This window comes from Typopeltis vanoorti, chromosome 17, assembly GCF_054136105.1.
Source record: "Typopeltis vanoorti isolate ZY-2024b chromosome 17, IOZ_Tvanoo_1.0, whole genome shotgun sequence".
NCBI classification, from domain to species: domain Eukaryota; kingdom Metazoa; phylum Arthropoda; class Arachnida; order Uropygi; family Thelyphonidae; genus Typopeltis; species Typopeltis vanoorti.
This window is the reverse complement of record NC_143565.1, coordinates 105,549,995-105,577,954: the sequence shown is the minus strand read 5'-3', so window position 1 is coordinate 105,577,954 and position 27,960 is coordinate 105,549,995. Positions and strand designations below refer to the sequence as shown.

The window sequence follows — 27,960 nt, the reverse complement described above, 5'->3', positions numbered from 1 at the left end:
TATACAGATTTGAAATTTGAAGCAATTATTTAGTGTAAAAATGGATATTACACTGAAAAAAAAAGATCGGTATTAAAAGAATTAAAAGTTGAGCAGCTTTTATAGGTAAACTGTAGACTCAACTATACAAACATTATTGAAGAAAATTTGAAACAGTTTGAAAACAAGATCAAAACCTTGGCGTTTCAGTGGCAAATACTGAAGATATTGACTAATTCAGTTAGGAAGGCATGTGGTAAAGTTACTTTTAAGGGTAGAAAAATAAGAACCCCATGGCAGACACAGATATCCAAAAAGAATACAGAGGAAAAATGCAAGGTAGCTAAGCTACATGTAAAAGTAGCTAAACATGTAGTCATGAGAAGACTTTGGTAGGAATAGAGAAAATAAATATCCGGGGGCAAAATGTATAGAAGTTATTGAAAAAGCTTTGAAATGGAGGAAAAGTACTGTAAAAGGAATCAAACATGATAAAGGTGACATGAAAATTGAAGGTAAGAATATCCTAGAAGTCTAAAGAAATCTTGAAAGACTTAAATGAAACAATCAGTGACAGAACCATACTGAATAGTTTGAAGAGGAATGCAAAGAGGTGTACTCATCAATACTTAAGGTAGAAAAGCCATCAAAAACTTGAAATGAAGAAAGGCAGCTGGAATAAATGATATTCCAAAAGAAATCCTCAAGTGTGGAGAAAAGTTTCAGTGACTACACTGCATAATATAGAGGGACTGGTCTGAGGCTCAAATTTCAGATGATTGGAAGTTAAAAAAAAGGGAATAAAGCTGAATGCGAGAATTACAGATGAATTTCTCTACTAATGTTCCAGGTAAGATTTATGCAAGCATACTAAGAGGTTGAGAAAGATTGTGAAAGAGAAACATCGAGAAGAACAAGCTGGATTCAGGTGAAATAGAGGTTATCACGATCAAATTTTCACTTTATATAAAATAGTTGAAAACCCATGTGAATACGTCAATCTGTACTTAAGTTTTCTACAAAACTTAAGTACAGAAAAGAGAAAAGATTTTCAAAACATTACAATTATATGGAGTAAATGGCACATTATACAGAGCAATATATAGCTTAAGTTGTAACTCAGCTGTGAATTGAAGGTTTGATGTAAAATACAGAAAGATGGTTTGATGTAAAATCATGGGTCAGACAAGAATGTCAATTTATCTTCACTCTTATTTATCATCTATATGGATCACATTATGAAGGATAGTAGCATTAGGTTTGCTATTAGAAGTGGAAATTCAAACTTAGCTCTTTGCTTTATGCAAATGATGTACTCACCAACACATCTAGTACAAGTCTCCAAGATTCTCTAATTAAACTGAAAACCAGCTGAAATAACAGTTAAAATTGGTCTGAACACTGTCTTGTATACAGCTAATTTAGCATTTTGACTAATTTCTCTCTTATTCCATATAAATTCATTCAGTTGACTTCCTACCATACCAGCTTTGTGGATTCTGTTGTATATTTCCATACTTAATTTACCATCTTCACTAAAATTGTGCCTAAGTAACTGAAATGTTTTACTTGTTCTATAGGTTCTCATTCACAATGCAGCTGATATTTTCAATGCTTCTGCCTATTTTCATTGTCTTGTTATTGCTGATTTTCATATCAAATTTATTACAACAGTTTCTTTCAGACTTGTAGCAGATTTATTTAGAAGTATAACATCATTCACAAAGCAAGGAGCTGACATTAACATCGCCAATTCTGATATGTTCAATAGCCATAAAAACCTAATTCATGAACTTTTTCTCTCATATACACACACACACACACACACACATATATATATATATACACACACACACACACACACACACATAATTTATTCTTCTTTCACTTTATAGTGCTTTTATCCCACTTGGTGCGAGATCTGCTATGATTATGCGACTGTGGGAAAACCCAACTGACTTGTTACAGAGTCTGGCTATATGACTATAGAAGTGCATTTTCGTGGGGCGTTTTTTTTTTTTGGGGGGGGGGGTGAAAACCCCCTACCTCTGTATGAGACCGGCTTACTCACCTTTAGTCGAAAGAGACCAGATAAAGGTTCCTCACATTTTAGACAGGGAAATCAACTCGGGTCTTTCCAACCATAGGGTTTAGTCTATACTGACTGAGCTACAGAGGTTCATTATATATATGAGCAAGAGGAAAATTAAATGACTAGAAGCCTAAGGATAACAAAAAAGAAAAAAATATTCTGAGTATATGACTAGTTTTATCTAACTAGTAGAATTCATCATTGAGTGCAAAACATGAAAGTGAAGAAAGAGCTACATTGCTAGAGAACAAGCTAAAAATTAAGTTACAAGTAGATTACTGACATTTGAAGGTGTTCTGGATCCCACAGTATGGGGTGGGACAATTTAATTCCCAGAATGCACGTGTAAAAAAAACAGTTTGGAACTATACATTAGTGGCTACTGTCGCCTTTGAAGTAGTCCCCTTGTGCATTTATACACCGGTTTAGAAGGCATTTTCATTTTTGGAAACAGGCCTGGAACTCTTTTTCTGGAATACTCTTCAGCTCTTTTATCACATTATGCTGGACATAAGCAATGTCAGAAAATCTTCGTCCTTTTAACGCAGTCTTTAATTTTTTGGAAACAGCCAGAAATTACAAGAAGCTAAGTTGGGTGAATAAGCAGGACGACCTAATTCGGTAATTGATTTTTTGCCAGAAATTCTCTCACAATGAGCGCACTATGGCTTGGCTCATTGTCATGATTTCTTTCGAAATCTTTCGCATACCCAATTCTTCAGTTAAAATTACCCTGACTGTTTCTCTATTCATTTGCAATTCATTAGGCATTAATTGCACGCTTAACTGTCTGTCAGACCTTACCAAATGTTGCATTCTATTCACATTTGCATCCTTCATTTTTGTTTTTGGCTGCCAACTTCAGGGGGGGGGGTGTCATCGTTCACATCTTCTCGCCCACCTTTGAATCTCTTATGCCACTCAAAGACACTTGAGTTTTTCAGAGCAGCCATACCATATGCTGCTTTCAGCAGTGCCAACGTTTCAGTAACAGTTTTGTTGATTTTCACACAAAATTTGATGTTAACATGCAGCTCCAAATTTCAATCACACATTTTTATGCAAAAGCTTACAGGCAGATCTCTGTTTATGCAACAATAGCCAACTAGCAATGGTTCTATCGGCTTGAGGTTTATGCACGCAATAGTTAAAAGATTTGCAAAACAAACAAGATTACTCACGTGACTGCAACTGAATCACCACACAGGCAATACCATTCAGCCATTCCGGAAATTAAATTGTCACACCTTGTATTGTTTGGGCAATATGTTCACATACGTATGATCTCATGTATGCCGTATTTGGATTGCTGAAGAACAACAATCTGAGAGGTTATATCTTAGGTTACTATTAAGGTGAACTGGAATGGGGATAATTTCTGTTGATTTAATAATTTTTCTCACTGGGAGTGGTACAGTCTTATGGTGCCACAGGGAGTTCTGTGAGATTATAAACAAATGTTTCATTGTCCAATTCCCATTTTGAAATGTTCCTATATCACTGCTTGAAATTTCCTTCCAACCTAGGAATTTATCCAAGTTTGGTGCTCGAATGCAACTATTACTCCTTCCTTTCCCTGATCACTGTTGCCTGAATATAAACATCCTATATTATTTAGTAGGATCTCACCTGTTTTAGCTTTTTTTGTCTCAATAACATCAGTCATTTCAATATGGTGGTACTTCTCTAGTTCTGCCAGTTCAACTTTTCTGTTGATAGTTCTCATGTTGTTGGCTATGTTCAATTTGTACCAGTAGCTGAATTTTCATTGTTTGTCCTAGCACCCTGATAAATGTTGAAGAGAGGAGGCTTGTTTAACTGGGTGATGTTCAACAGGTGATGAAATTTAATACAGTTGCAACTGGCATTAAATTTCATCATTCTACATCATGTTTGTTTCTTGTTAAGTCAATACAGAATACAATTTGGTCAGCTAAGTCTCAAATTGCCAGCTCCCCTTCTCTTCTCATTATGTCCAGCAGATATGTGCTAATGGAGTGAACTACATGAAGGGGAGAATTGGACAATTGAACAGCTTTTGTTGAATCTCCACATTCCTTAATGTTTATGAGGAGGTGTCCACCTAGCCTTGACCCTTAAATGACCCAAGACTACCTATATTACCTTTAACCAGTGGTAGGTATGCAAATACTTTTAGGCTTCTTCACTAAAACCAGAAATATTGTTTCTGATGTTAGTACAACCCTCCCACCCACCAAAAAAAAAAAAAAAAAAAAAAATCATTCACATCCATAAAATTGACAAGAGGATATATGATTCTTCAGCTTCTACCTTAGGTCTTAAACTTGTTGCAACAACGTTCACTACAATTCATCTGTCCACTGTTTTTGTAATCTTTCGACTGTCTTCTAGTATTTGGTTTCTGTTTTTCTATTTGCCTAATTATTCTCTCTCCATCTCTTTTTGCATTTAACTGATATACTTTCACCATTCCTTTTTCCTTATGCTATCCATTCATTTACGGGCTGTAAGGCACATTTTGTATGTTTCTTCATTTCTAATCTTTGTTTTCCCCATAATTTTCTATACATAATTTTCTAAACAGAACAAACTACAGAATAAGTTATTCTGTAGTTTGTCTATTCTAGTTATTTTTTCTGATTCTAAAATTTTCCTGAAATGTTATCCATCTGTTGTGATGCTATTTCTAAATCATTTTCCCAGCGTTTTTGTTTATATCAAAAAGGTATATTTATATGCCCACATAATGCAGTTCCTTAAGTTCTAATTAATCTCCATATTTGCCAATTATGTTTGAGCTGTTTTGAAGAGTTATCCTGGAATTCTAGTTTTATTTCCCAGATTGCTGCTAGTCTCATTTCTTAAGCTTTTGTACTAATCCCTATTTCCAACTCTTATCTTTAAGGCTTCAACATACTGTTGAATATTTTTAGATTTCCCAGCTTTGATTTAGTTCTGTGGCTATTGAAATTTTTTTTGTTGTTGTTGTTAGACTGTTCTTATGTTCTTTGTTAATAGTGTTTTAAAAATACTTTCTTCCTGTAATAGTTATATCTTAGTTTTGTTTTTAAAACAAGTAATGCATGGTCTGTTCCTACATGTTAAAACTGATTATTTCTTTGGGTCTAATATTTCTAATTGTTATTTATATAGCATGGATACATATGCTAAATATATGATGGTTAATACTTAAATGAATTTTTTTTAATGAAAATTACAACCTTCATTATATCAGACAGTTATAAACTATCCAAAATAAATTCAAACTAAGTATAATGCTATTGTAAATAAAATTCACTATGGCAATGTATTCACTAAAAACCTATTCTTGTTGTCCCTGTGTATTTGTTTAATGAGTCAACTGCATATTTACTTTTATCAAAACATAAAGCCATGTTTAATACAACACTATACAAGGGATTTAAAATAAACAGCAATCACTATTTTCAAGCATAACAATAAATAAGTAGAGGAAAAAGAATAAAGTAAATTAAATTTTAAATTCTACTGGGCATTCTGAGTAAGATCTATGCAAGCATACTTGAGAAGAGCCTAAGAAAAACTAGAAAAGAAAAGAAAAAAGCCAGGCATAAGCCAAATAATGGCTGTCAGGATCAGAACATTTATTTTCAAACAAACAGTTCAGAAGTCACAAGAACATAACAAGGATATGCAATTAAGTTTTGCGTATCTGGAAAGGCACATACTGTTCAAAATCCTACAATTACATGGTATAAGGGGAAACCACATTTAAATTGTAAATCAGCTGTTAGAATTTTAAGAGCCATAGAAAGAGTGCTTGATGTAAGGTGTATAACTGGTATGCTTGTAACTTCTATTGTTATTCAGGATCTACATAGATGACATTATGAAAGAAAGTGATATTAAACCTGATATTGAAACTGACAATATTCACTTATGCCCCATACTATGGGATTTATTCAGGGATATGATAGATGTCATTACCCAAGTCTTCGTGACTAAACTAGTTTTGTATGAAAATTCAACAATAAGAAAAAATAAAATACATAACCTGGAAAGGTTCTTGCCTATTGTGAACAACTGCATTTTGAATAGAGAATTACAGAAACAGTAAAATTTCTAAAAACCTACTATCAGACAGCTATGAATACATATCCAACTTTAAACCAAAAAAAGTGTCAAATAAAAACAAATTGGCAGTGTATAATCTAGTGTTTGTCCTAAAAGGAATATTCTGTATTATTTTGTCACCAATACTTTTTCTCTAATCATGCTATAAATATTTTCTAGAAATGTTATTAATTCAGCTGTAATTTGATTTACTAAAGTAGGTGTGGCAGGAATTAATACTGACTGATGAAGCAGCAAATCAAGATTTGTTGTGTCTATATGTATTTATTTCCATATTATTTATATTTCACTTTTTCTAAGAATTTTATTTTGTTTACTAAGGATAAGTATACACTTTTTACACAGTAATAGGATACAAAGTTCCAGATTTATCCACCCTTTCACAAATCATTCATTACTTTATATTTTTATCAGCAGTTCTTCTGCCTCATCAGATCTTGCATTTTTAACTAAATCTGTTTCCGAAGACTGGAATAAAAATGTTCCAGTTTTTATTGTATGCCAAAAGAAACAAATTTCAATATCCAGTTTAATAGAAGCTATATAAAAAATCAGCAAAAAAACCCATAAATATTTTACCTGAAAGAAGCAAAACATTTAAAAATTACCAAAATGTACTACAAAACAAAATGTTTCATAGTTTTATGTCTAGCATTTGACTAAACAAAAGAAAACTCACTTTAGCAGCAGCTGTGTCTCTCATATAATACCTGAGAGTATCTGAAAGTTTCAAATCCTCATCTGATGCTACTCTACCTTCAATTTTCTATGAAAAAATAATGAAAATATGTATTAAACAACTCTATATTATAAAACCTTTAATATTAGAAAAGTGCTTTTATAAAATCCAACTTTTTAAAGTGTCTTTGGATTGCATATGAAAAAAATTTGTTTTGTTTCTTTTATAAGATGGTTTATAAAATCTTAACTTTTGTTCAACTGCTTCTCAGGGTACCATATTACAGAAGATTTAATAATGTTATACAGTAAAATCCCAAAGTTACATGGTAGGTGGGACCAACAAAAAGCACATAAGTCGAATTCGCATAACTCTGGGTATAATTTTGCATGTAATTTATATATACAAACATACAATTGGGACCAAAGGTTTACAAAAACATCTATATTTTTTAAGAAATATAATCATAATTGTAGTTTTTCGCACATAAAAAAAAGAAAGTTATTTCGATGTCGATGGTTTCATAAAATCTAATAGATTCGTCTGATGGCATAATGTCTTTTTCTTGTCACGCAAAATTTCTTCATAGCAAGTTAATGATTTTTTTTTATTCCTTGCCTTGTGGCTACAATTCGTTCCTCGTTAGAATCTATGTCCTCCAAAATCCGTAAACCATTATTTTATGATTGTTCTTACTGTGGATTCCTGCAGATTGAACTTCTTTGCTAGCTCACAAATTTTCATTCTGCCTTCAAAGTCCTTAATAATGTTGAGTTTTGTTTCCATAGTCAATGTTTTTCTTTTCTTGCTAGCTGTAGAAGAATTGGACTTGCTTCTTTTGGAAGACATTATTTTTTATGTGATAAAATTTTTATCAAGAACATAACATTAAACAATCGCAAGGTTTGTAGACTATAAAAATAGTGTATAAATGGAGATCGCACGAAACATGTCAGTGCTTGTTCACAGCATGTGCGACACTGGCTATTGCGGCCGGCGCCTGAAAGATATGACTAGTGGTGAGGCGTGAAGCATATACGTACATATAAGAAACCGCATAATTCCGGATTCGCATAAGTCAGGGTATGACTGTTATCTGTAGACCGGTTCCTAACATTCTTTTTCTTGTTGCTCTTTTCAACCAAAGCTATCAGAGAGTAATTGAGGAAAAGATTCACTCATGGAGTGAATTTTTTCTATTTCTTCTTATGCAGTGGGAGTCTGCCTTCTCTCCTAGGGATATTTGATACAAAATTAATAACGGAAAAAACTCGTGTACAAAGATTATTTAATAGTATAATTTTTGCCGTGTGTCACAGGAATCTTCAGTACATTAAGCTAAAATTAAACAATAACCGACAATTCCAAAAAGTGCCACCTAAGTAGCTGTTGTAAGATAACTAAAAAGGTCAACTTTCCTAAAAATAAAAAAAAAAAATAAATAAATTAAAAAAAAATCAATACAATAAAAAGTTAGGAAAGATTAGCTGATTTGTAAAGTACTATCTCCCATAAAGGGGACAGACATAAGCCGTCAGATCTGTTTAAGTTAGGAGAATGAAGTAGAGTTTCACGTGTTTCTTTATAAAGGCGCTCCATGAGAAACTGACTTTTGTGAAGAACTCTTGTCTTTCTCCAATGAACTCTGTGTCTGGTGAAGATGGCATGTTCTGCAAGTCCAGACTTCTTAGATTTAAAGTATTCAATATAAGATTGGTGTTCTTCTAGCCGAATAGAGGCAGATCTTCCCGTTTGTCCGAAATAAGATAATCCACAAGAGCACGGAATCTGGTAGACACCTGGATGATTATGATGTGGAAGCTTGTCTTTAGGAGAAGTGAGAAAGGTGGAGATTTTTCTAAATGGTCGAAAGGCAACAAAAATATTCAGTGGCTTTAAAACTTTTGCTATACGTTCACCGATGCTTTGTACATAAAGGATAGTAATGCGCGTTATTTCTTCTGTGTTTGAAGAGGAAGACATTAAAACTACTCAAAATTCTTTTAATAAAGCAATTCTTATAACCATTAGATAGAAAGGAAGTTATATATTGTAGTTCTTTCTGTAAAAGATCGTCTGACGAACAAAAGGAGTGGGCCTGATGAACCAGTGTTTTAATAGTTCCTGCCTTTTGACTGGGATGGTGATGAGATTCGGCATGGATATAATGGCCTGTATGAGTCTTCTTTCTATAAACTGAGAAATGTAGGTTACCATCTGGTTGGCAAAGAATTAGAAGATCTAAAAAGGCTAACTGCTTATTTGATTCTACTTCTAGGGTAAACTTGATCCTAGGATGAAATGCGTTTAACTTAGTGAGAAATTGTTGAAGTTCATCCGAAGAGCCATTCCATACAACAAAAATGTCATTGACATATCTGAACCAATGAGTAGGTCTGGGAGAAATGTTGTCAAAGATACGTTGTTCAAAATGTTCCATAAAGAAATTGGAGATAGCAGGAGAAAGATCCTACCCAAAGTCAACTGAATAGACTTAATTCTCTTATAGATAACTTATCTATAAGATAAGTTATCTATAAGGAATGAAGATCAAAAGAAAAAACTTAAAACCTTCTTCGGTCGTCCACCTAGATTGTATGGTCTTCCAAAAGTTCATAAACCAGGCATTCCGTTAAGACCAGTCGTGGATTGTATAGGTTGCCCCACTTACAAAATCTCTCTTTTTTTTTTCTTTTTTTTTTTTCCCAAATTTACTCTCCTCTTCAACTAGAAGAACTTACACTTATATAAAAAATACTTTGGATTTCAAAAATAAAATTTCAGATCTTCATTTGGACGTTTCTGATATCATGATCAGTTTAGATGTTTCTTTATTTACAAATGTGCCTCTTTCGGAAAGCATTGAATTACCACAACAGGAATTTCCTTCAGACATTGTAAACATATTTGATTTTGTATAAATTCTGGTTATTTTTCCTTTAAAAATAAGTTGTATCAACAAATTGAAGGACCAGCAATGGGTAATCCTCTTTATCCTGTTATCTCCAATTTCTTTATGGAATATTTTGAACAACGTATCTTTGACAACATTTCTCCCAGACCTACTCATTGGTTCAGATATGTCAATGACATTTTTGCTGTATGGAATGGCTCTTCGGATGAACTTCAACAATTTCTCACTAAGTTAAACGCATTTCATCCTAGGATCAAGTTTACCCTAGAAGTAGAATCAAATAAGCAGTTAGCCTTTTTAGATCTTCTAATTCTTCGCCAACCAGATGGTAACCTACATTTCTCAGTTTATAGAAAGAAGACTCATACAGGCCATTATATCCCATGCCGAATCTCATCACCATCCCAGTCAAAAGGCAGGAACTATTAAAACACTGGTTCATCGGGCCCACTCCTTTTGTTCTTCAGACGATCTTTTACAGAAAGAACTACAATATATAACTTCTTCCTTTCTATCTAATGGTTATAAGAATTGCTTTATTAAAAGAATTTTGAGTAGCTTTAATATGTCTTCCTCTTCAAACACAGAAGAAATAACGCGCATTACTATCCCTTATGTACAAAGCATCAGTGAACGTATAGCAAAAGTTTTAAAACTACTGAATATTTTTGTTGCCTTTTGACCGTTTAGAAAAATCTCCACCTTTCTCACTTCTCCTAAGGACAAGCTTCCACATCTTAATCATCCAGGTCTACCAGATTCTGTGCTCTTGTGGATTATCTTATTTCGGACAAACGGGAAGATCTTCCTCTATTCGGCTAGAAGAACACTAATCTTATATTGAATACTTTAAACCTGAAAAGTCTAGACTTGCAGAACATGCCATCTTCACTAGACACAGAGTTCATTGGAGAAAGACAAGAGTTCTTCACAAAAGTCAGTTTCTCATGGAACGCCTTTATAAAGAAACATGTGAAACTACTTCATTCTCCTAACTTAAACAGATTCGATGGCTTACGTCTATCCCCTTTATGGGAGATAGTACTTTACAAATCAGCTAATCTTTCCTAACTTTTTATTGTATTGATTTTTTTATTTATTTATTTATTTATTTATTTTTTTTTTTTAGGAAAGTTATTGTCCTTTTTAGTCGTCTTACAACAGCTACTTAGGTGGCGCTTTTTGGAATTGTCAGTTATTGTTTAATTTGAGCTTAATGTACTGAAGATGCCTGTGACACACAGCGAAAATTATACTATTAAATAATCTTTGTACGCGAGTTTTTTCTGTTATTAATTTTGTATTGATATGTCTACTCACGGTATACCTCTTTTAAAACTTAGGAATATTTGCCTCACCTAGCAAGCTGAAGCCCCAACCCACTTGGCCAACATGGGATGAACTGGGACCAGATCCTCCCAAATATGTGGAAAAGGCCTTTGCAACCCTACTACTTTTTTTTTTCTAGCAGTGACTTCACTCCAAAATGCTAACATGGTTGTGACTTATAATACATCTCATGCTGCATTGATTGTCATGCAGAATAATCAGAACCACATTCAGGACTTAGCAGAGGGTCCTGTCCAAGAAGTATATTCAGTCTAACATAAGTCAGTGATATTGTGAATGAGGAATACAGAAGGTATGGAATTAATCTTAGAGGCGAACTTTACCAAAGACAAAAGGAATGTGTGGGGTCTACAAATGGATATTTTGGATATTGTCTGTAAAGAAAGATATAAAATTGACATATTGGGAATTGCAGAGACTGGATGGAATGGAGATCACTTCAAAAGAGGATGGGAAGCTAGTTGTTTATTCAGGAGGTAACTCAAAGCATGAGGATAGCTGAGTGCAATTCCAGACAAGAGCCCTTATTGATTATAATGCTGTAATCAACAGGATATTTTGTATTAGACTTAAGGCTCATCCTACAAATGTGTCAATTTTGATACTTTATTGCATCCCACAGAAAAAGACCTGAAGAAGAGAGGAATTCTACAAAAACATACAGATTGTTTTGGGCTGCCCACACAAAGGGAGATGTACTTTTCATCTTTAAGAATTTTAATGCAAAAGTGGGAAAGAGTATGAGAGTTGGGCTTGAATGTGGCATATGTGGAGAAGAGCCATCAGGCAGGACAAGGAAAATTTTTATACTAATAAATAAAGAGAACTTCCAGGTGAAAAGGCACAATTATAAAAGGATGTTTCATTTAGTTCATGCCCAAGTAATGCCCATCCTGAAAGACTGTTGGAATTTGCCCATTCTAACAGATTAGTCATTGCCAATACCTGCTTCCAGAAACACCCACCATAAACCTATACTTGGACATCTAACAATGATAGGTCAAAGCACCAAATAGATTACATTTTTGCTCTTCAACAGTCAAAGACAAGCATCACTGATCCTGGAGCAGACTGTGGTACAGATCAGCTAATAAAAGCTAAAGTAAAACAGATTGAAACCTTACTAGTCAGGTCTATCCCACTAGACTGATGTCAGAGTAATCTCTAGTAGGTTCACAGAAGAAACATCAACTTGGTTGGATACTGTTTTAGAGACTAATGAGAAGAACTCACCTGAAATGCTTTGGGAAGGAATCAAGGTTATAATACAGTCAAGAAGTATCCAGGCCCAATCAGAAGACAAAGAAACCCATGGATATCAGATTCAATGTGGGATCTAATCAACAGAAAACAGATGGAGAAACAAAGACGCAGGGACCGAAGAAAATAGGAGATTACATAAAATCAGAAGCGCCATCAGGCAGGACACAGAAAATTTGTATACTAATAAATGAAGCAATAACCTCCAGATGAGGAGGCATGATTATAAAAGGATATTTCAGTTTATGCCCTAAAAGCACAAGTTTAAGCTCAAATTGAATGTCATCAAAAACAAGAATGGAGCAGTACTAACAGAAGAACTACAAATCAAAAACAGGTAGAAAGAATACTGTAAGGAACTGTACAGCAAAGAGGATAAGTAAAATTTGGAGCAGCCCTCTCACCAGAAAAATTTCAATTTTGAACCTCCTCCTCCACACTTGGGCATGAGGTTGAAAGAGGTTAAACGGCTTAACAATAAAATCCCAGGTGCATATGGAATCCCAGCAGAGTTAATTAAGGTCACGGGGGATAAGAATGTTTCACAGATTGATTACAAGGATATGGGAGACAGGATCATGGCCTAGAGAGTGGAAGAAGTAGACTGGAATGAAAGTAGCATTGCATGAGTTAAAGACAAGAATTAGAGTAGGTAGCAAATTGATCAGTAATCTGAGGTGTGCTGATGATACAGTACCCCTTTGTAACTGCAAGGTAGAATCAGGACAAATCCTTGACAAAGTTAATGACATTAGTAAGAACAGGGATCTTCAGTTCAATCCTAGCAAGACAAAGATTATGGTTCTTGAAGGAAACATAGAAAAGCTGCTGAAAAACAATTGTACCTTCATGGAGAAAGAATTGAGGAAGTCAGCAAATATACTTGAGATCCATTATTATGTGAAGAATTGCTGTTCAGGAGATTAGGAATGGCTAAACAAACAGTCAGACTCGTGTCTAAGATCTAGAAGGAAGGATCTATCTCTACTAGAACAAAGTTGATTGTGGATGCAGCTGTTTTCCAACAGTGACTTATGGATGCGAGATTTGGAACAGAAGAAAGTTGAAATACTTTGGACACATTGAAAGGATGGAAGGGGTAGACCATCAATGAGATGGATGATGTCTAGAGAGACTCATCTTCATAGACTAAGCCTCCAGAAAAGCATACAATAGGATCACCTGACAAGGACTGGTGTGGCACATCACCAAGCAACTAAGTGGCCAATGAATAGATAGATGAATATCCTAAAGCATTATACTAATTCAAAGAGACTATTTAAATGAACTTTGTATGCAACTATTAAGGGATTTTTGTATAAATCTTCCTCAAATACTTTATAAACATGTTACTATTTCAGTTAAATAAGTTAATTTATTTTTATTGCAGAATTCATAGAACCCCACGAGGAGGAACGTACAGGAATGTGATGATAATGTACATTCCAGGAAAAAAAAGAAAGGCAATGAAATTAGAAGTTAAGAAAATTTCATAAGCTAAGTCTTATAAGGAAGACAATATGCAAATTGGGGAATAAATCAAAACAACAGAATCAGTTCATGATGAACCAAGATCTGGGCAGCCATGTGGCTTCCCGTATGAACATATGTTCCAGTAGGCCTCATCTATGTTGCAATTGTACTTATAGCTTTGAATTCATTATAATGAAATCCTGCTGTTCATAAAAGACAAATGTTATGTTATACAAGAACTGCCAGACTTTGCCCAAGTGATTAATATCTCCTCTCCAACTAACAGTCTACAGGTTCAAATCCTGCTGTACGCATATATATACATACAGTTTTGCCATAAAAACTATTACAATTTCCACACATACCCTGCACTGCCCACAGAATTGTGCAAGCTCAGAAGTACTGAGTGCAGCCAACATTCACTTGTTTATTAGTAGAGTTTTCTAGCTTTAAAGTTTAACATGCAATGGAGAGATTATGTAGTTTGTGTTTCTGACCATTAACCTTTATAATGACATGAAAATTATTTAACCACGAAATAACTTGTTAACCATGCTGCGTTAGGAATTTATTAATTACGAAAATATCAACAACTTGTGAGAGCTGCGAGGTCACACCTCCGCCATAATCCTGTAAGAACATAGAAAATGCCGTTACGAGAATGTTTCACAGAAGATGATGTCACGGGCACTAACTGATGACCTGGGGGTCAGAGCCTATCGTCGTTCTACTGGACAGTTCCTAACACCACAGCATATGCAGCAAAGGGTGATAAAATCAAAAGGCACTTCTCCAGTCATACACAAACAGAGATTCTCTTCACAGATGAGAAGATTTTCATGGTTTTGAAAATCTTCTCATCTGTGAAGTAGTTTAACTACCAAAACTGTTAGACTACCAAGATAGTCTAACAGCATGTGCCACAGTACCCTGAATTCAGAGAAGTCACCCCACGTCAGCGATAGTTTGGTGGGGAGTGACGTATCAAGGGATATCCAAGTTGCATTTCTGTGAGAAAGGAGTCAAAACCTTTGCCCAAGTGTATCAAGACACTCCTTGAACACTGTTTTACAGTAGGCAGTGGACCTTCCAACTGGACTCTGTCCCTGCACACAATGGAAGGACCACATAACAATGGTTGGAGGCAAATGTATCCAACTGCATATCTGTAAGTCTCAATCTGAATCCAATGGACTTCAAATTGTGGTCATAGCTTGAGAGAGAGCAGCCTGAAGGCGATTTTGGAGTGAGCAGTGGATGTTGTGTTTCAGTTGGATGTTGTGCATGAAGGCAAAAGGGGTACTTTCCAACATTAAGTGCTGCTATATGCACGTTATACATGTGGGCTGTAAATGATTTACTGATAGATTAAAGCTTTATGCACTATTCAAGTTAACAGTTATGTTTCTGTTTATGTCTATATTTTACCTTTGACTACTTCTAAATAGTCCTCCTTCTAATCTACTGTTGTGCCTTTAAAATATTAATTCAGATTTACTTACTCTTCGGATATTGGCAAAATTTTTATTATGCTGCGCCAGCCAATATCCTATAACAGAGGAGACTCTTGTTCAGGGAAATAATTCTAAATTCAAAAGGGATACACACAATAATTAATCTCATGCTAGCGCTGTGCAGATTCAGTTAGCAGTCGTGACTCGAATCTCACTTAAGCAATTATATCTACATTCCTTCCCGCCAAAAGGTTCTATTTCATAAATAGTGGTTTGAATTCATAATCAGGCATAAACTCAGGTATAAGGTACAAAACATGTTTATTGGAAAAACATTAAACATTTACAGTTAAGAAAATTCAAATACTCAATGGATCAAAATTCACTCTAAGTTAAGGTTCATACTAAATCACAATGAATCTGAGTAGGCTAAATCCTTCAATTACGAAAGGATAAGATTAAGTGTAAGCATAATACTACTAGGATATAATTCCTTTCACAAATTATTCACAGAACACGCATTGAACACTTTCATTAATACTCTATCAATAACTATCTTAATTCTAAATTTCATTAAGCAAGCGTAGCCATTCTCAATCAAAATACTGCCTATCAACAATTCTTGATTGTTCCACAGGGTCTTAATTCAATCAAATTCTCACTTAAGTTCTCTACTAGTGTCCTTTCAATTACAGTATACACAAATTTCTTATTCTTCTAGATTTTTAACATAGAATGAAAATCTTTACATTACTGGATCCTTTCAGATTTCATGCCGCCATCTCATGTAGATCTAGACCACCTTACTGTATATTCATCGGCTGTCTTTTCACCTGGCGATGCACTATGCTTTTCTTTTAATCGTTTCCGACTGTGGTGTGCGGTCTACCGCTCCGCAGGAAATGGGACATTCTGCTAAGGCTCGAATCTGCATAGGTCGTCGTATCGCGATCAGCTCCGCTTGGAAATCTTCAAGCATTCTCAAGAAAAGAACCCGCCGTCCGTCATCACCGTAGTTGACCCACCGACAATCCTCCTAAAACTCAAATCCAGGAACCGAAGAAGAAAACGCCCTGTAAAATGGCCTGCTTTGTCTTTTATTCACCCTTTTCGGGCACCCTCTATTCGATGTGGTTTTCACCCACGAACCCCATTTTTCGTGTCCCTTGGGTGATCCTACACTCTCCCTAATCTGTTAGGTTACATTATTCCAGGTAGCTGTTCTGGCGTCATTTTCCGTGTAGGTATAGCCACCATCGCAATTATTACGGATTACTACTTATAATTTTTCTCAGAATTTCATAATGTACTAGACGTAATGGACAGCTTAATGGGAATTACAAATAACTTAACAATTCCCTTACACAATTCTTACTATTTTGATACAAAATTCTCTGCTTCTCATTTCAGTTATCAGAAATAACTCTCACTATATGGCACACATGGACTACACATTATTACATAACATAAAATAATACTTCATAATTATTAGCTGATGTGCAGATATCTCCTTAATTAGTAGTATTTATCATGTTAAATTCTGAATAAAGAATTTACTTGTAAAGCTCTCCATTCAGGATCTAACACAGCATAGCTAGACTAGGTATATGATTTTCATTACCCAATGTGAAGCACTGTCCTGCTTATTAAAAATCATTGCTCCATCCATAATACTGATGTACTATAGGTTAACAGCCTTTAGTGATGGCTTGTCCAACCCGTGGCCAGCATGCGGCCCAGGACGGCTATGAATGCGGCCCAACAAAAAATCATAAACTTACAAACTTTATGAGATTGTGACTAAAAATACCATTAATAATACTACAAATACAATTTTAATATGCTATTTATTTATAAGCAATGAACTTTTGAATTTAACGTGTTCTTTAGCAATGAGAGATTCATAAAATCATTCTCAAATAATTGTATTTATTCAAAATTGCTGCCCATGCGAGTAGTTACTTCAACATAATAAATGGTGCTAGCGCTCTTGCTTCCCATGCAATAGATGTCTCTCTATGTGCACCATGGGTACGCTGGTACAGCTTTAAATGTGCAATTGTAAACAGTCGAGTTCACACCGAAGAAAGGTGCAGACGTTACATGTGTTTGTGGCGATTTGGCGAGTAATTTTTTTAGTAATAAAAATTTGGCGATTTGGTGATTATTAACCCTAGCTTTCTAATTTTCAATCTATTTTTTTTTTTAAATTCCAGCATGGCTTCCACAGCATCTCAAAAGAAAACCGAACCAAAAAAAAGAAAAATTATAGAAGGAAGATTGTTCAACGAAAAGTGGACAGACGACTACTTTTTTGTCGAGGCAAATACTAAGGCAACCTGCTTAATTTGTAAGGAATTTGTGCCAGTTTTCAAAGACTACAATTTGAAAAGGCATTACACGCAAAAACATACTGCGAAATTTAGTGCGTATCAAGGAATGTGTTGTAAAGACAAAATAGCGGAACTGAAAAAAGTATCATCTCAAAGTTTTTTTTAAAAAAATAACAACTGAAGTGGATTCTATTGTAAAAGCTAGTCATGTGGTTGCAAACTTGATAGCAAAATAATCAAAACCGTACCGATGGCGAGTTTATTAAGCAATGTATGGAAAGCGTGGCAGATATAATTTGCCCTGATAAAAAAGGGGATTTTTCTAAAATCAGTTTGTCTCACCAGACTATAGCCAGGTGAATTGATGAAATAGGAAAATCTGTTGAAAAAGGTTTGGAGAGTAGAGCTGCTAATTTTAAATTTTATGCTTTGGCGATAGACTAAAGTACTGATGCTACTAATACAGCTCAACTGGCAATTTTTATTAGAGGTACTGATGACGAATATAATATCACTGAAGAAATGGCTTCTTTAGTGCCATTAAAAGACACAACTAAATCAAGAGATTTATACGAAGCAGTGAAAAATACGTTAAAGCGATTTTCTTTGTCCATCGTGAACATATCTGGTATAGCTACTGATGGTGCCCCAGCGATGATAGGTAAAAGAGATAGACTTGTAAAATTAATAGAAGACTATGCAATTGCCTCCCAAAATTTAAGTATGATGAAATATCACTGCATAGTACACCAAGAAAATTTATGCTGCAAAAGCTTTAAAGATGGATAATGTCATGCAGATTGTCATCGAGGCTGTAAATTTCATAAGGGCCAAGGGATTGAATCATCACCAATTCCGGGAATTCCTTAAATTTATGGATGCTGACTATGGGGACATCATTTATTTTTCGGAAGTAAGATGGTTAAGTCAAGGTAAAATGTTGAAAAGATTTTATGATTTGCGAAATGAAATCAAGTCGTTTATGAAATCAAAAACAAAATTTGTGCCAGAACTTGACGATGAAAACTGGCTCACAGATTTGGCATTTTTAGTAGACTTGACCACTCATTTAAATCAGTTAAACATGCGTCTTCAAGGTGAAAACCAATTGCTCAATACAATGTTTCGAACTATAACAGTGTTCAAAATGAAACTATGGAAATCTCAAATTAAAGCAAACAATTTTATGCATTGACATGTTGGCTAAACACGGTCCTGTGAACAATGAAAAATATGCAGCCTTGCTTTTCGATTTGATACAGGAATTTGAGAAGAGGTTTCAAGATTTCTAGAAAAATCATCAATCTTTTGATATATTTGCGACTTCATATTCAGTCGACATAAACATATTACCTGCCAATTTTCAAATGGAATGCATAGAGCTACAATCTGACATTCAACTTAAAGAAAAATTTAATCATGTCTCTTTACTGGACTTCTATAAGCTATATCTTACCAGAGAAAAATATCCCTTGCTTCACAATCATGCCTTATTCATGTTATCGCTATTTGGAAGCACCTACATTTGTGAGCAGCTATTTTAAAGGATAAAGCACACGAAGAATAAAACTAGAACCAAAATATCTGATGAGCACCTTGAGAACCCACTGAGAATTGCAACTACTTCCATCGAACCAAATATCGAAGCATTAGTGTCTCAAAAACAATGTCAAAGATCTCACTAATTTCATGCTGCTGTCTTGTCTTTTACTTTTATAATAAAATGAATTAATCAAGTTTAAATTACTTAAATATGTTAAGTATACATTCTACGTTTTTTTGCTCATCAGCTATCTTTAGTGTATTTTATGTGTGGCCCAAAACAACTCTTCTTCCAATCTGGCCCAGGGAAGCTAAAAGGTTGGACACCCCTGCTTTAGGGGATGGGAATCACATAAAAAAAATATTAATAAATAAAAGGTCAGTACACAAATAATCCATAAACACATTCTAGAGACCAAACATTACTCTTTCTAGTAACGTCACACCTCCAATAAGTAGGGTGTAGACAAATATCATCTGCCACCTATTTTGAAATATACCACAATTGTTTTGAAAGATTGTAAAATAAAAGCAATGACAGAACAATGGTAGAAAATATTGTCAAAAGAAATGTAAACAGGGATACGTAATAATGGGCAAGAAAAAAAAAGAAAAGAAAAACAGCTGGAGTTGGCAGTATTGAACCAGAAATGCTGAAATATGAAGGCATAAAATTTACAATGGTTACACACAGTGTAATTCAGAAGAGCTAGTTACAAGGTGATTCCAGATGATTAGAATAATGTCAGCATCAATTTTGAAATATAGTGCTGTCATACCATCAGGAAATTGATGGTATGACAGCACTATATAATTAAGTTTACATTATTATTAATCTCCTATCAATCTCTTTTTAGAATAAGATTACACTGGGTTTTTTTTTTATTGACCAATGAATTTAATGATAAATTATGCCAACAAGTTTCATCAATTGGGATGTTTGGCTTCTTCAGGGCATATAAATGGTAAAGACAACTCAAAGTTGCTAGTACATAGAACAAACGTATAAAATATGACAAAATTAAAAAGACGCGTCACATCATACACATGGAGTGTGTGTTTCATTAGTTATTGTTGTGTGTGTGCACACACTGTAGTTTGCAGCAAAATTAAATTCTGGCAAGCTTAGCAATCTTAGTAAGGTTTTCCATATGTCGAGCAGGATCATTCCTTGATTTCAGTTTTTAGGCTGCTTTTAGAACGGAAAACCACTGTGGCTTCTTTGAAATTGCGACACTGGAAATTTTCTTCTAGATAAGGCATGGAACTTTTGTCCCATTCAATGGTGTGGCTTGTGATGAAGTGGGGGTAATCCGGAACTATCTATTCTGTTGTTTTTAAACATTCCATACGCATTCTTTTTTCTCATTTCAAGACTTCTTGATGTTTTGATATAAGAAAAATCTATTCATGGAGAAACTAGAAAATGACATCCTTTCCCAACTTGACCGTAAGCCAGCAGTATGGTGGAGGTATGTTGATGACGTTTTTTTTTTTTTTTTTTTTTTTTTATAATTTATGATCCTGCCCGACATGTGGAAAACCTTAATAAGATCGCTATGCTTGCCAGAATTTAATTTTGCTGCAAACTATAGTGAGTACACACAACAATAACTAATGAAACACACGCTCCATGTGTATGATGTTACACGTCTATTAATTTTGTTATATTTTATACGTTTGTTTTATGTACTAGCGACTTTGAGTTGTCTTTACCGTTTCTATGCCCTGAAGAAGCCCAGTTAGTGAAACTTGTTAGCATAATTCATCATTAAATTCATTGGTCAATAAAAAAACCCAGTGTAATCTTATTCTAAAATTAAGTTGGTGGCTAAAAAAATATATTCATTCCTATCAAATCTATTACTTGTGAGCACTACAATATTGTCATATCCAACATTTGTGCTTCTAAGGCACTTCTGCTGTCTCTTTCCTCCATCTTGGCATCAAACACCTGTTTTTTGCTAACCTTTCCTCTCCTATTCTGTTTAAGTGACTATACCACCTTAGCTCTGTTTGCACATTCTCGAACATGAAAAATGTCAATTATACAATGAAACCTGTAGAGAATTCATGACTAAACAAACACACGTAATAACCACAGTAATAAGTTTTAATAAGTAAATATTTCATCCTAAGTATCTTAGGACATCATCAGTACAGTTAATTCAAACAATACCAGGAATAACATACAGTTAAAGTGCACGAATCCCAATATGCGTGCAGTAGCGTGTTATAGAATTAAAATAAAATATATCTGGAGGGGAAAAAAAAATAAGATAACATATAAAAATTATTTTACACAATTTTGTATGACAATTTCCTATACTTTAGGAATAGCAAGAATGTCATTATGGTTTAGATTTGGTCTGTGAAGTAGGGCTTGAGTACTTTCTTTATATAAACGTTCATCTTTATATAAAGATCTATGTAGAAGTTTGATTTTTTCCCCAATGGATCCTATGGTTTGGGTTTTCAACTCCGTGTGTTGATCGAGGCCAGATTTCCGCGGTTTGATAAGACGGATATGATCTTGATGTTCCGAAATGTGTTTATGAACAGATCTACCTGTCTGTCCATAATAAGACAGTTTCCAGGAACATGGAACCTCACCAGGTAGCATCAGGTGAGAGTTTGTCTTTAGGAGAAGATAACAAGTTATAGATCTGGTTGATGGATTTGTAGGTAGTAGCAAGATTGTATTTCTTAATAATTTTTGAAAGACGTTCAGAGATGCCTTTGACATAAGTTATGGGAATCCTACGGACTTGTTCTTGTCTAGGTTCATGTGTGGGGAAGTGGCTGATGATTTTTTGAGTTGTTTTAAGATTATATCCATTGAGTATGGCTGTATTTTTGATTATTTCCAATTCTTGGGTTACAGACTCTGCTCCTCTGAAAAATCTCTATGCTCTGGTTACTAATAATACCAAATTTTTGAGATGAATGATGAGCAGAAGAACTGTGAATGTAGTGACCTGAAAATGTCGGCTTGCGATAGACAGAAGTGGAGATGGAACTATCTTCTTTTCTTTGGATGTGCAAATTTAGAAAGGAGATACCCAGTGGAGATTCTTTTTCTAGCGTAAATTTGATGCGAAGATGAAGGTTTATTTTATCTAGAAACAGACGTAGTTCTTGTTCGGAAATGACCCCAGATAGCAAAGACGTCATCGACATATCGTAGCCAAATTTTTTGGTTTGGGTTTAAATGTGGAAAATTTTTTCTTCAAGGTATTCTAGAAAGAGGTTTGCTAAGTTTGGTGATAAGGGAGACGCCGTTGCTGTTCCTTCCTCTTGTTTGAACATTTTTTCTTTCCAACTGTGTAAAATAATTTTTATATGTTATTTTTTTTTCCCCTCCAGATATATTTTAATCTAATTCTATAACATGCTACTGCACGCATATTGGGATTCCATTGTAATCATGTGCCCTAACTGTATGTTATTCCTAGTATTGTTTGAATTAACTGTACTGATGATGTCCTAAGATATTTAAGTTTTAATAAGTAAATATTTCAACCTACTACTGTGGTTATTACGTGTGTTTGTTTAGTCATGAATTCTCCACAGGTTTCATTGTATAATAGTCCTATTCCTTCACGGGGAACTGACAGCACACAAGACGGACTTACTAGGCAAACTTCAACTGAAACAGGGTGAATACGTGCTCGAATCTCTTTTTTTAAAAAAGTGCAGACACAATAAACTCATGCCAACGTTTGCTAAACTAAAGGAAGTTATTAAATCACCAGGTGCTCACAAAATCTATCAGAAAGCAAGCCATTCATTACTGCTTAATCAGTTATGAGTTGCTAAACATGAATTGGCCACAAATAATTTAAAAATTACAGAATTAGAAGCAGAATTATCAAATACGTTAAATTGTGAATTGCTAAAAGTGGTTATTAGTGTCTCAAAATATTCGAGGATCAAAGCATTTTGATAAAAGTAATATTAATTTACATAAAATACCTTAATTTGTTAAATCGATCTAAGAATAATACCAACAAATTACTGACTGAAAAATGGGTTGTCAACTTATCTAACTGAAGATGAATTAAATGTTCTGGCAAGAAGTTATAAGTTTTCCATTTCACCTAAATGCTTTCCTTATTTAGATTTTATACACAACATTGAAAGAAACATTGGCCATCTTTCTAGTATCGAAGCCAACAGACTTTGTTTCAAAATAGCCAAAATAATCCATGATGCCAAACCTTCGGACTTAAATATCCCACCATCAAAATTGAAAGCTCTTACCTCCTTAAAACGTAATAAAAACAATCATCAGAGCCGAAAAGGAAATACCACTGTGATTCTAAATACCAATTCATATGACTGAAAAAAGACAGCTCAAGAAATTGAACAAGTTACTTGATGAAACCATTTCCTTAGGCAAATTAGGCAAAAAGAACACATAGGTGACGTCAATAATAAGAGAGAAGAAAAATCGGGATTAGCTTTTCATTTCTCAAGAACGAACCATACCATAGAGTGGGATAGAAGCACAATTCCTTACATGGAGGAGGACTTCCGCTTCTGAATTTTTAAGGAGGCCACAACAGTTGCCCGCTGTATACAAAACCTTAACAGGAACCAAGGACTAATCTTGCCCATGATCTGGAAGACCCTTATCAGATCCTTCAACTCGCCAGAACTGAATTACAGTGCCAACTTATAACGTTCCTAAATAACAAGTGATATCATCCACACTCTATGAATGTATTGTACGCACTCTGTTCCTTGTTTATTATAATTGGAATCGGTTGATTATAGTTTGTAACAGTTTTTTACTTTTTAGTGCCGTACATCAAGTATGTACCCTGAAGATGCTAACAGACAGTTGGTGAAACTAGTTGGTATAACTTAGTTGTTGTGATATGCACTTGATCAATATAATCCCAATAAAAGTATTTCCAGCGCTTTTTGGTCAAGAAAATTAAATGTTTTTTTAACATGAATACGGTTTACCTAAGCTTCATAAGAATAACGTTCCACTCAGACCCATCACGGATTCTATTAGCAGCCTAACTTATAAGTTATCAAGATTTTTATTTAACCTTCTCCATCCTCATATAGGCCACTCATCCTCAATTAAAAATTCCACAGAGTTTCATGCAAAAATAAAAGACATTCAACTGTTGGAAACTGACATGTTAATTAGCGTCAACATTGTCTCCCTTTTCACTAACATTCTCCATAAGGAAACAGTAGACTTGTTCACTCAAAAATGTCCACCTGATATTGTTGAATTATTCAAATTTGTTATTACATCTGGTTACTTCACTTGGAAAGAAAAAATGTACAAGCAAGAGGAAGGAAGAGCAATGGGGTCTTCTTAGGACATCAGTACAGTTAATTCAAACAATACTAGGAATAACATACAGTTAGGGCACATGATTACAATGGAATCCCAATATGCATGCAGTAGAGTGTTATAGAATTAAATTAAAATATATCTGGAGGAAAAAAAATAATAACATATAAAAATTATTTTACACAGTTGGAAAGAAAAAATGTTCAAGCAAGAGGAAGGAACAGCAATGGGGTCTCCCTTATCACCAAACTTGGCAAACCTCTTTCTAGAATACCTTGAAGAAAAAATTCTGAACAACAACTAAATCTGTTTCTAGATAAAATAAACCTTCATCAGTAAATAATAATATTTGGTTTACCGATCAAGTGTTGATCAATTTTATTAACTGAACCAACTAGTTTCGCCACACTTATCTGTTGGCATCTTCAGGGTACTTACATATAGGTTTAAACAATCTCACAATTATGCGTAACTGCAAAACTGACAAGAATAAAAAACTGACTAGAATAATTACAAATAAAATAGTATCGAACGTGAGTAAAACACGTATCGTGTGTACAAGATCCAGCTAGCTGTTGCTGAGGAACTTTCTGTAGTTTGTATTAAAGTTCATTTCTTCCGTTTTTAATGTTCTGATTAGGGTTTTCCATATCTCTGGGAGTATTAGGCCTTGATTTCTGTTAAGGTTTACAGTAGAACGGGCAACTGTGGCTTTTGGATAGCTTCACTCTTGGCACCTTGTCATATGTTTTTTCCAGATCTACAAAACTTAAATACAGATCTTTGATATATTCCCATGATTTCTCAACTATTTGTCGTAAAGTGAAAATCTGATCATGACAGCCTCATTTGGCATGAATCCAGCTGGTTCTTCACCAAGCTCCTCTTCCACAACCTTCTGAACTGTTTCTCAAGTATACTGGCATAAATCCTGAATATTTTTGTTGCCTTTCGACCATTTAGAAAAATCTCCACCTTTCTCACTTCTCCTAAGGACAAGCTTCCACATCTTAATCATCCAGGTGTCTACCAGATTCCGTGCTCTTGTGGATTATCTTATTTCGGACAAACGGGAAGATCTGCCTCTATTCGGCTAGAAGAACACCAATCTTATATTGAATACTTTAAACTTGAAAAGTCTGGACTTTCTGAACATGCCATCTTCACTAGACACAGAGTTTTTCACAAAAGTCAGTTTCTCATGGAACGCCTTTATAAAGAAACATGTGAAACTCTACTTCATTCTCCTAACTTAAACAGATCCGACGGCTTACGTCTATCCCCTTTATGGGAGATAGTACTTTACAAATCAGCTAATCTTTCTTAACTTTTTATTGTATTAATTTTTTTTTTTTTTTTTTTTTTTTTTTTTTTTTAGGAAAGTTATTGACCTTTTTAGTTATCTTACACCAGCTACTTAGGTGGCGCTTTTTGGAATTGTCAGTTAGTGTTTAATTTTGAGCTTAATGTACTGAAGATGCCTGTGACACACAGGCGAAAATTATACTATTAAATAATCTTTCTACGCGAGTTTTTTCCGTTATTTATTTTGTACTGTAAGACTTTTATACCTCCATACTTGAGCATTTCTGGTCAAATCTTCTACTCCAGCCGGCTTTCCACATTTCAGACTTTTGATAGCTTTTTTTTTTCTATTTCAAGTATGGATATGTATTCCTGATTGCATGCCTGGTCAGTGTTTTTTTTTTATTTTTTTTTTTTATCACTATGCTGTCATTACTGCTAGTTTCATTTAGCAATTTTTCAAAATAATTACTCCATACTTCAAGGATATCTTTTTTCCTGTTTTCATATCACCTTTATCATCTCTAATTCCTTTTACATCTCTATCCTCCATTTTTGAGCTTCTTCAACAACCTCCAGAATATCTTGCCACCTTCAAATCTTCCCATGACTTTTGTTTAGCTAGTTTTATAGTGCTCAGCTTTCTTACATTTGTCTCTGTATTCTCTAAGAGTACAAGCTGACTTATTTGCAAGGAACTTTTGATATGCTTTCGTCTTTTCCTTTACTCCCTCTTTAACTGCCTGTGTCCACCATGGAGTTCTAATTTTTCTATCCTTGCAGACAACCTCACCACATGCCTCTCTGGCTGAATCAATGTTTTCTTCAGAGCTTGCCACTGAATCTCCAAGGTTTGATTCGTTTTCTCAAACTCTTTCATTTTTTCTTGAATAATGTTTGTATATTTCAGTCTACAGTTCACATCTAAGAGCTGCTCAACTTTTATTCACTTTAAAACTTACATGTTATTCTTTTCAATATGAAATTCAATTTTATCCTGCTCAAGACTAAATGGTGATTGCTTCCAATTTCAAATCCTCTGTACACTCCAGTGTCCTGCACCAGAGAGAAAACATCATTATCAACAATAACATAGTCAATGAGACTTTTCTTACTCCTTGCATCTTCTCTCCATGTGAATTTGCACAAATTTTTATGGTGGAACATGGTGTTAGTAATAAATATGCTCATGTCCCAAGTAGAAATCCAACAAGTATTTGCCATTATTATTAAGCTTTGTTCTTTTCTCCAAATTTTCCCAAAATATTTTTGTATGCCTTGCAATTATTTCCTACTCTGCTATTTAGGACCAACTTTTCATTTTTCATTGTGTCAGTTGCTTTCTCTAAAAGCTCAAAAAATTCCTACACTTCTACCGTAGCAGAACCTTCTGTGGGACCATAATCACAAATTAGTCTCATTGTTCAGTTCCTCATTCTGATATTTGCTCATATCACTACTTGAAATTGCCTGCCATTCAAGAAGATTAGCCTCGTATTTTGTGTTGAATACTATGGCTACTCCTTTTCCTTGATTGTCATTGCCTGCATTTTGTATTTATTGCTCAGAAAGATCTCACCAGTTTTTGCCTTTTTTGTTTCAGTCACCCCTATTATGTCAATCTGGTACTTATCTAATTCCTCAGCTAGCTCCATTTCTTTGCCATTCAGGCTTCTTATGTTGAGAGTATCTATCTTTAACTCTGGTAATGTTGAGTTGGGGATGTGTTTTCAGATTTGTTCCAGTAGCTGACTTTTCGCTGTTCGCCCTGGTTCCCTGGCGAAAACAACTGGGGCCTGGGTTAACCAGGCGACGCCCCAGCCAGCATGAAATTTTGTCATGTTGTACCATCATTTTTTATTTTGGTTTAACCAAAAAGAATACAATTTGGTTGGCTTAATCCCAAATTGCCAGCCCATCCTCGTTCGTTCAGTATCCAGGTAGATACCCAACAGGGTGCACCACGAGAAGGTGAGGATTGAACATTAGGTCAGAAGCCCTGGTCGGTTCTCTGCATTCCTGTAAAGGCTATGTGGATGTCTCCTCTCAGTTATACAGCTTTGACCCTTAAGCACCCCATTCTTCACATTATAGAAGCAATTTTTTGGGTAATCCTTACAACTTGCATGATGTATCTCCTGAAGTTCAATTCTCTATCCACCAA

At 34.6% G+C, this 27,960-nt stretch overlaps 1 protein-coding gene across 1 annotated transcript in view; it reads right to left on the bottom strand.

Moving 5' to 3' along the window:
• Snx6 (sorting nexin 6) overlaps positions 1 to 27,960 on the bottom strand; it is a 210,360-nt gene that overhangs the window by 26,747 nt on the left and 155,653 nt on the right. Inside the window, exon 9 of the mRNA XM_090406978.1 lies at positions 6,846 to 6,932. Within this exon, the coding sequence (XP_090263104.1) occupies positions 6,846 to 6,932 (87 nt within the window). The remainder of the gene's footprint in view (positions 1 to 6,845; positions 6,933 to 27,960) is intronic.